The sequence below is a fragment of the Procambarus clarkii genome, chromosome 26, assembly GCF_040958095.1.
Source record: "Procambarus clarkii isolate CNS0578487 chromosome 26, FALCON_Pclarkii_2.0, whole genome shotgun sequence".
NCBI lineage: Eukaryota > Metazoa > Arthropoda > Malacostraca > Decapoda > Cambaridae > Procambarus > Procambarus clarkii.
Window position 1 is genome coordinate 17,339,626 of NC_091175.1, and position 10,849 is coordinate 17,350,474.

Sequence of the window (10,849 nt, forward strand, 5' to 3'; positions counted from 1 at the left end):
TTGGTGAGGACAGAGACGTTTAGGCCACGTTGTCTTTCTCCTGTTGCCTCTGTTCACTAGCAGTCTATAGGTATCCAGGAACTAAACAATTGTCTTGGGTTACGGTATGAGGTCTGATCTCATCAAACATGTAAAAATACTGAACAATTTGGAGGATATTGATCCAGACAACTTCTTCAATAGGTAAGATTTAATAAGGTAATTTGACGCAAAATAAGACCAACGGTTCAAGCTCAAGAAGCCACAATACAGGACGGAAAACAGGAAATGCTTTTTTCTCCTTAGTTATATAAACCCATGGAACCGCCTACCCGCTGAAGCCATAAATGCCAAAATACTGCTGAATTTCAAAATAGAACTCAACAAAATCATCAGGACAAATGGCGGGACCTTGGACAAGCCGCCGGCTTCCTGTTTTCATTGAGACCACTAGAGAGATAGTGGCTCTCAGGTAAAGTTCAGGTAAATCTAACAAAAAATATATATACATGTACAATTCCCTTTGGTGTAAAGCAATGCTATCCGATTCAGTTTAAACACCGTGATGAGTAACTGGATTGGTGACCGCGACGGGAGAGTCCCTCTTGTGGTTGGGAAAACCTCGATGAGCCCAATACTGGCTTATTGTCCTTGACATGGAGTACCCATATTATTATGAACCCCCCAAAAAACTAATTAGGTTGAACAAAAAAAAAAAGTAATAAAATACACATGTTACCCATGAAATACTGCCTTCAGTTACCATTTTCTATGATGATGTAAGCGAAAGAAAACTTTATTGGCGTAACTATGAAAAGTTATGGTTTACAGTAAGGTTTAGTGCTGTATAACCAATAATAAAGAACTAATGTACATCAGACAGTTTATATTTAATCTAGATGAAAGACCCTTGTCAAGGCTCCAGCAAGTAAGCTTTATCTTTATTTTATATATGTGATTTAGAAAAATATGACATTATAAAATGTCCATTTTATATAGTAACTATTTACAAATAATAATAATTTATTGTACATATACTTATTCATTTATTTATGCACATAAAAATTCAATAGGTACATACATACAATGGTGATTAAGTATAATCTTGCAAAGTCAATAACGTATAGAAATTATATTGCTGTAGTCGTATTTCTAGAGAGTAAAGGTGGTAATAAAATCAGGTACTTTATTGTTTTTAATTCACTAATTAATAGTGAATTAGAATAATTCACACATAAAGGGAGTTTCCCTTTTGTATGTATTGTGTTTGCATACATATTGTCTGATTCTGTGAATACACAAAATATATTTATTTCTGGTATGGTGTTCATAGGTTCTATTACACCCCTCTAGAGTAAGTTTCACAATAGTATTAGAATTTAGGAATAAGGGTTTGTAAGTGTAAATGACACAAGAGAATGTGTGGAGTGAGTGTATGTTCAGCCATGTGTCTGGATATAAACAGAGGGGCTGTGTGTTGTCTGAAGACAAAATTTGGTATACTTCTGATAACTGATTTTTGCTGGTTGATGATGGGCTTGAGGTAGTTTGTAGTGGTTATAAGCCCCCATGCACAGATACCATACGTTAGATAGGGATAGATTAGTGAACAGTGTGAGAAGAACAGAGTGGGGGTATATGATATATGATTTTTGAGAGTATATCAACAGCTTTGAAATACTTTCTTGGTGATATGCTGTTCTGAAGTTAAATCTTTTGTCTATGGATCGGCCATGGAACTTTCCCAGACTTTTACTATTAATGCATACTTTGTCTATCTGAAGATGTATATGTATCATTACAATGTATGAATAAGACATTAATACAACAATTTGAGAATCAAAAAAGTTTCCATTAGCAAATACATTTTTGCAACAAATTTTACAATATTAGTCAGCTCTGTCGCCTCACAACCCAATGATCCTGGGTTCGATTCCCGAGCAGGAGGAGACGTTAGGGCACGGTACTCAATACTTCATTCCACGGTTCACCTTGTAGGAAGAAAGATATTCAGGACTTAAGTAACTGTTGTGGGTAGCATCCTGAGGAAAGCCAGTCTTCGGCTTAAGGAACAACGATATAGACTAAGTACTAAGTATAGGCTTCTTGTCCCCCGACAATGGGGAAATAATATATTCTCCGCCAAAGCATAACTCTACTATGTAGCCTACTTTGCTATGTAAAATAACTCTCGCTTCGTTTTATTGATTTTTATAATTTAATGAATTTTGCAGCCAATAATGATAATTTAACTTTAGGTTAATCCCTCAACTCAGCAAAGAGAGAGAAAAGATTACATTGTTCTATTTTCCAGTAGAGTTCACTGATAACTCTGTGGTTATCGGCCTCCTGGTGTTCAGTAGTCACGTCTGTGAGGACCGAGTGCGAGTTGAACTTGAGACCTCGCGCAAACGGCAGCGACAGTTTGTTAATGGCATCGATGACGGGCGGCCTCTTGGCGTCAGATTGCGTGGCCATGATGATTATCTTCTCCCTTCCTTCGTCTGTCAGAAGGGAGTATAGGTGCTTGTAGACGGATCTGTAGGAGTCCGGGAGCTTTTGGATTTTTGCTGGGATGACAAAGCCTATGATGTCGAAGTGGTGAAGCCCACAGACCTTCCGCAGGAGCGTGGCTAGGCGGCTCATGATGTGTTTGTTGTGGGCGTGTTCTTCTGGGCTGCCGAGACCTGGCGTGTCGACGATTATGAGGTTGTGGTGGTCGTGAGGCCTCGGCAGGATGTTGAAGGAATAAGCTGTCGTAAATTTGGTTTTCTTAATCTTCAGATCTTTCGTGAGGCGGTTGAGTGGGTCTCCATTTATTAATAAACGGAAGTTGTCGTGGAATTTGACGCCGAAGATGTAGTTGACCATTGCCGTGGCGAGAGTAGTTTTACCCGATTCTCTGTCGCCCACCAGGAGAACGACCTTAGTTGGTTTGTCGTTGGTGTCACCTAAGGTGAGCTTCATTACTCTTGTTCCATCGTCCCTGTGGTCCAACTTCATCACCAACTGGCGAAGGTCCAGACCCTCGTGGTGCCCCACAACCTCTGTGAACTGGTGAATGACTCTTAGTCTTGATATTTCAGTCACATCCACAAGTCCATCTTCTAGCTGCTTACCTAACGACATCCTCAAAGGTGAAGAACTCTTCAACTCCTGAAAAAAATCGTCTACACCATGATAGTCGAAGAGCCGAAATATTTGTAGAAAGAAGTGTTCTTCTGGACTGATATGTGCTGTTGTTTTTTCGCCATTATCAAAGATAAACAAGTTATTGTAAGCAATGTTAGCCTTTTTAAGTGAGTTTAGCAGAGGCATGTAGGACGTGGGGTCAGTCACCAGGACCTGTGTGATACTCTCCAGGTCGTCGAACGCACAGCACAGCAGTTCGTAGGTGTTGACGAGTGGGAGAAGAATATCCGTAGACGTCTGGACCACAAAACTGACAGCATCGACCATCGTTGTCCCAAACTCTTGCTGGAGAAATCCTTCTAAATCTTGTAGGATTCTCACGTCTCTCTCTGTGCCGCCCGAGTACCCTAAGGGAGGCACGTCAACAAAGACCAGATTGAAGGGCAAACTCATGTCACCCGTTTGATTGAAAATGTAGACATATATAATATCTTGAACATCCTCGAAGGCAAAATTGTCAGCCAGGATCAGACGATAGGTACTCCTGACCTGTACGTCAAATATATAATTCACAAAGGCATCCTTAACGGATGCCTTCATCTCCAGATCGTCGCCTAAGAGAAATACTACTTTATTTGGGAGATCATTGAGGCTGCCGAGAGTTTGTTTACATACAGAGTCGACTCCAGGTGTCGATGACGACGCCATCTGGAGGGGAAGGAGGGAGAGGCCGCCCTCGGTGTAGCCGTGGCCGCCACCACCCGCCATCACTCACCTGCAGAGCACAAAAAAGATGGTATTTAATAAAAAAGCTAAATTATCATTATTTTTTAAATTTTGTCATGAAGGGCGAGTTTATAAGGCAGCGCCACTCATCCTGTGAGTGGACACACCGCCATAGTGACAGTATTGGGCAGCGTCACTCATCCTGTGAGTGAACACACCGCCATAGTGATAGTATTGGGCAGCGCCACTCATCCTGTGAGTGGACACACCGCCATAGTGACAGTATTGGGCAGCGTCACTCATCCTGTGAGTGGACACACCGCCATAGTGACAGTATTGGGCAGCGTCACTCATCCTGTGAGTGGACACACCGCCATAGTGACAGTATTGGGCAGCGCCACTCATCCTGTGAGTGAACACACCGCCATAGTGACAGTATTGGGCAGCGCCACTCATCCTGTGAGTGGACACACCGCCATAGTGACAGTATTGGGCAGCGCCACTCATCCTTAATTATAAGTTTCGAAAGAATCTTAATTATAAGATTCGTTCTACTGACCAGTTTGAATATTGGTATTAAAACATATATTTATTGCCATTTTTACACATCAGTAACGTCTTTATTTCCTGGGAGCTTGTTAAGGTAATACAATGATCAAGAAAAAATACTGTTAGTATGACTATGTAATCTAGGATAGGACGGAGGGACGAAATGGTGCCCAACCACTTGGATCATCGAGGATCGAGCACCGACCTGCAGGAAACGTGGCCTTCATTGTGTTAATCACTTTACCTTCTAAGGAAAATCTAGTCTCACTCCTGCAGAGTTAGATGTGTAAACACTGGGAAATCACCGTTAATCAGTCTACTTCTTTCCTTCCCAACCACTTAAAGTGGTGTGAGCGGCGACGACAGTGCTTCCTACAGGTCGGCGTTCGATCCCCGACTGTCCAAGTGATTGGGAAAGGAACACATGAACTGATTCTCGATGTTCTCGGTGTCCACCCGGGGCAACTCTGCTGGAAAGTGACCAGAAAGGTTTCCTTAAACGATAAAGTGTTCCTCAAATCCTGTCTCTGATCTGGAAATAATATGCAAAATGTTCGCGTGCTCAGAACCTTTTTTTATGGTAATCTTCACCGGAGAGCCTTGGCCCCAAGGTCTTGGCCCCAAGGTCTTGGCCCCAAGGTCTTGGCCCCAAGGTCTTGGCCCGAGATTATTGGCCAAGAGTCTTGTAGCCCCTTGAGTTTGATTCTATTTCTCTTTCATCATATCGCAAGCAACAAAAGTGGTTGGGGTCTTTCTTATGCCGTGTGCTGGAAGTGTGTACTAGCTGCTGTTCCTGGGGTCTGGTTCAGACTTACCTGTAGTGGGCTAGTGAGTGTTAGGGTGCCACAGTGGTGGTGTTTGAGTACTGAACCTGATGTGCTACTCCCACCTTCACCTCAGGGGACGCTGATATGAGATAGTCAGCTGATAATTAGAGATAAATCTGTCATTGTTCTTTACTATAGCAATCTATCTGGCCTACACCTGTTATCTCCCCACAGGACCACACCTGTGGGCCTGTGGAAATATATATATATATATATATATATATATATATATATATATATATATATATATATATATATATATATATATATATATGTGTGTGTGTATATCACGAAAATAAACACGTGATTAAGAATGTGACAATGTCAGACCACGGAGGAAAAATGAAACAGGAAATTTCCTTAAGTACTTTCGTATATTAAATACATCTTCAGAAGGTCCAAGCCCAAATGGCCCTTTTGCTCTACGCGAGGTTTCTGTCCACGCTGAGCTGGCCTTAGGACACCTGCGTTATCATTTGACAGATGTTCCGAAAGTACTTAAGGAAATTTCCTGTTTCATTTTTCCTCCGTGGTCTGACATTGTCATATATATATATATATATATATATATATATATATATATATATATATATATATATATATATATATATATATATATATATATATATATATATATGTCGTACCTAGTAGCCAGAACGCACTTCTATGCCTACTATTCAAGGCCCGATTTGCCTAATAAGCCAAGTTTTCATGAATTAGTATATTTTCTCTAATTTTTTTCTTATGAAATTATAAAGCTACCCATTTCATTACGTATGACGTCAATTTTTTTTTTATTGGAGTTAAAATTAATGTAGATATATGACCGAACCTAACCAACCCTACCTAACCTAACCTAACCTATCTTTATCGGTTAGGTTAGGTATGGTAGCCGAAAACGTTAGGTTAGGTTAGGTAGGTTAGGTAGTCGAAAAACAATTAATTCATGAAAACTTGGCTTATTAGGCAAATCGGGCCTTGAATAGTAGGCATAGAAGTGCGTTCTGGCTACTAGGTACGACATATATATATATATATATATATATATATATATATATATATATATATATATATATATATATATATGTCGTACCTAATAGCCAGAACGCACTTCTCAGCCTACTATGCAAGGCCCGATTTGCCTAATAAGCCAAGTTTTCACGAATTAATATATTTTCTCAAATGTTTTGATTATGAAATGATAAAGCTACCCATTTCATTATGTATGAGGTCAATTTTTTTGTATTGGAGTTAAAATTGACGTAGATATATGACCAAACCTAACCAACCCTACCTAACCTAACCTAACCTATCTTTATAGGTTAGGTTAGGTTAGGTAGCCGAAAAAGTTAGGTTAGGTAGTCGAAAAACAGTTAATTCATGAAAACTTGGCTTATTAGGCAAATTGGGCCTTGCATAGTAGGCTGAGAAGTGCGTTCTGGCTACTAGGTACGACATATATATATATATATATATATATATATATATATATATATATATATATATATATATATATATATATATATATATATATATTAGTATATTTTGGTAGCAGTCTTTCCTGTAGACATATTTTATTAAATATGACCGAAAAAGTAAGATTAATAATTCTAACACGAATTTTCTCAATCTTTCGTACATTATGCTTCACTGTTGGAGGTAAATCAAAAATCACTTCTCCAAAATTCATTTTTATTTCTAGTCTGACGCGACACGGGCGCGTTTCGTAAAACTTATTACATTTTCAAAGACTTCACAAATACACAACTGATTAGAACTTGCGTTTCCCTGATTTTATATCTACATTTGAGTGAGGTGGGAAGGGTGATGTGGCATTACATTTGAGTGAGGTGGGAAGGATGATGTGGCATTAGAGGATATTAATAGGGTATTAAAAGTATCAACACAAGACAGAACACGAAACAATGGATATTGAATAGAAGTGTTTGTAGAAAGCCTATTGGTCCATATTTCTTGATGCTTCTATATTGGAGCGGAGTCTTGAGGTGGGTAGAATATAGTTGTGCAATAATTGGCTGTTGATTGCTGGTGTTGACTTCTTGATGTGTAGTGCCTCGCAAACGTCAAGCCGCCTGCTATCGCTGTATCTATCATCGATCATCGATAGATACAGCGATAGCAGGCGGCTTGACGTTTGCGAGGCACTACACATCAAGAAGTCAACACCAGCAATCAACAGCCAATTATTGCACAACTATATTCTACCCACCTCAAGACTCCGCTCCAATATAGAAGCATCAAGAAATATGGACCAATAGGCTTTCTACAAACACTTCTATTCAATATCCATTGTTTCGTGTTCTGTCTTGTGTTGATACTTTTAATACCCTATTAATATCCTCTAATGCCACATCATCCTTCCCACCTCACTCAAATGTAATGCCACATCACCCTTCCCACCTCACTCAAATGTAGATATAAAATCAGGGAAACGCAAGTTCTAATCAGTTGTGTATTTGTGAAGTCTTTGAAAATGTAATAAGTTTTACGAAACGCGCCCGTGTCGCGTCAGACTAGAAATAAAAATGAATTTTGGAGAAGTGATTTTTGATTTACCTCCAACAGTGAAGCATAATGTACGAAAGATTGAGAAAATTCGTGTTAGAATTATTAATCTTACTTTTTCGGTCATATTTAATAAAATATATATATATATATATATATATATATGAGAAATTTTGTCACAGGTTGTACAGTTCCTTTTCATTACAGGATGACCAGCAACTCCATCTTCCGAATTGCAAGTAGACGCACGCAAGATTGCAACGTCACAGCAGGACAAGTCTTACGATATTGCTACGCAATATTGCACAGATGAATATAGAAGATCTCGTTGAAGCAGCGAGATCCTAACGTACTCTAACCCGGTAGGTCATTGTTTCTGGGGAAAGCCAGAAAAACTAAATTTTAACATGTGTTTAAAACATAACCAGCCCACCAGTTTAGTACACCGGCCCACCAGTTTAGGACACCGGCCCACCAGTTTAGTACACCGGCCCTCTAGTTTAGGACACCGGCCCACCAGTTTAGGACACCGGCCCACCAGTTTAGGACACCGGCCCACCAGTTTAGGACACCGGCCCACCAGTTTAGGACACCGGCCCACCAGTTTAGGATACCGGCCCACCAGTTTAGGACACCGGCCCACCAGTTTAGTACACCGGCCCTCTAGTTTAGGACACCGGCCCACCAGTTTAGGACACCGACCCACCAGTTTAGGACACCGGCCCACCAGTTTAGGACACCGGCCCACCAGTTTAGGACACCGACCCACCAGTTTAGGACACCGGCCCACCAGTTTAGTACACCGGCCCTCTAGTTTAGGACACCGGCCCACCAGTTTAGGACACCGACCCACCAGTTTAGGACACCGGCCCACCAGTTTAGGACACCGGCCCACCAGTTTAGGACACTGGCCCACCAGTTTAGGACACCGGCCCACCAGTTTAGGACACCGGCCCACCAGTTTAGGACACCGGCCCACCAGTTTAGGACACCGGCCCACCAGTTTAGGACACCGGCCCACCAGTTTAGGACACTGGCCCACCAGTTTAGTACACCGGGTTAAATACTAAGAACGAAACTATGACTTTTACCCCCACTCGCAACTTTAGAATTATAGTGAAACAAAAAGTTACACTTGAAATCTCTAACCCATGAAATCAAATAATTTCTGCAGGAAAACTAATTAAAATTATACTTTTAATAATCACATTATAAGACAAGCGTTAGGAAGAACAAGAGGCCGCTCACATTGATGTTTTGTTCTAATCATCTATTACCTTTTTGGTGGACCAAGGACAACCACTTGAGTGCTTCCTTCTGACTTCAGGCGGCATTTGGCCGGAGCTGTGACGAAATATCAGAAGCTGTATCTTGTCCGAAACGTCTTCAGTTTCTGGGTCATTTCCCAAGGTAAGTTAAGGCAGTTATAAAGAGGGTGTGCTAAGTAAGTGTTTCAGTGTAACACTTGAGAGCACTATGAGGACAAGGAGGTAGGATATGGGGACGAGGAGCTGGGATATGAGGATACGGAGCTGGGATGCCAGGACAAGGAGCTGGGATATGAGGACACGGAGCTGGGATGCCAGGACAAGGAACTGGGATATGAGGACGAGGAGCTGGGATATGAGGACGAGGAGCTGGGATATGAGGACAAGGAGCTGGGATATGAGGACAAGGAGCTGGGATATGAGGACAAGGAGCTGGGATATGAGGACAAGGAGCTGGGATATGAGGACAAGGAACTGGGATATGAGGACGAGGAGCTGGGATATGAGGACGAGGAGCTGGGATATGAGGACAAGGAGCTGGGATATGAGGACAAGGAGCTGGGATATGAGGACAAGGAGCTGGGATATGAGGACAAGGAGCTGGGATATGAGGACAAGGAGCTGGGATATGGAGAAAAGGAGCTGGGATATGAGGACGAGGAGCTGGGATATGAGGACAAGAAGCTGGGATATGAGGACAAGAAGCTGGGATATGAGGACAAGGAGCTGGGATATGAGGACAAGGAGCTGGGATATGAGGACAAGGAGCTGGGATATGAGTACGGGATGAAGTAACGGTGCCCAACCACCCAGACCATCGGGAATCGAACCCCCAACCCGGCAAAAACAGTGGTTGTCATTGTACTACAACTTTTTAAAAGACTAAAATTTTACTTGGTAATTGGTCTGGAAGCTATTGTGGTGGCCTTTAACTCTCAAGAGCTTGATAAGGCTTAAGGCCAACACCAAGCCTAAACTCCAGCACTGCGACTTGTCATGTCGTGAGTATGTGCTCACAATGGACGCATTACGGTTTGGACTCCATAATAACCCCAGCTATTTGTACCCTCATCCCTTCCAAGTGCACCCAACCACTTGGGGTGGACGGTAGAGCGACGGTCTCGCTTCATGCAGGTCGGAGAGGTCGGAGGGGAGCTGGTCGGCCGAGCGGACAGCACACTGGACTTGTGATCCTGTGGTCCCGGGTTCGATCCCGGGCGCCAGCGAGAAACAATGGGCAGAGTTTCTTTCACCCTATGCCCCTGTTACCTAGCAGTAAAATAGGTACCTGGGTGTTAGTCAGCTGTCACGGGCTGCTTCCTGGGGGTGGAGGCCTGGTCGAGGACCGGGCCGCGGGGACACTAAAGCCCCGAAATCATCTCAAGATAACCTCAAGATAACCTCGGCGTTCAATCCCCGACCGTCCACCAAGTGGTTGGGGCACCATTCCTTTCCCCCCGTCCCATCCCAAATTCTTATCCTGACCCCTTCCCAGTGCTATATAGTCGTAATGGCTTGGCGCTTTACAATGATAATTCCGCCTCCCTTCCAAGTGTAATGAAGATGTACTGGCTTCGTTGTACTGGCCGTCGCGGAGAACAGAAGCGTTTCTTTCTTCCTCCGGCCCAAGATAGTGACCTTCGGAAGAACTGGCTCCTCCACAGTGGTGGATTGTGACGCTCACCATCAATTTTCCACGCTACTTCCCGCTCCTCAATACAATTCTGGGTGAGATATTGTTATGCCCATCATGGTTCAGACGGTTCTGCGTGTGTCTGAGGTCATTAGGGCCGCGGACTCTATCTCTTTCACTCATAAAGTGTTTAATAAATGTAAACAAAG

General features: G+C 42.4%; 1 protein-coding gene across 2 annotated transcripts in view; it reads right to left on the reverse strand.

Annotated features, from left to right (window-relative positions):
* Positions 1-1,810: 1,810 nt before the first annotated feature.
* LOC123756826 (uncharacterized) overlaps positions 1,811-10,849 on the reverse strand; it is a 29,229-nt gene continuing 20,190 nt past the window's right edge. The window contains exons 1-2 of one of the 2 annotated variants that reach the window (XM_045740194.2): positions 5,202-5,286; positions 1,811-3,886 (exon numbers count right to left, since the gene is read on the reverse strand). In XM_045740194.2, coding sequence (XP_045596150.1) covers positions 2,239-3,879 — 1,641 coding nt within the window. In that variant the 5' untranslated portion in view covers positions 3,880-3,886; positions 5,202-5,286 and the 3' untranslated portion in view covers positions 1,811-2,238. Of the gene's footprint in view, positions 3,887-5,201; positions 5,287-10,849 lie in introns of those variants that run through there. The other variant, XM_069331931.1, reaches the window with a different exon arrangement.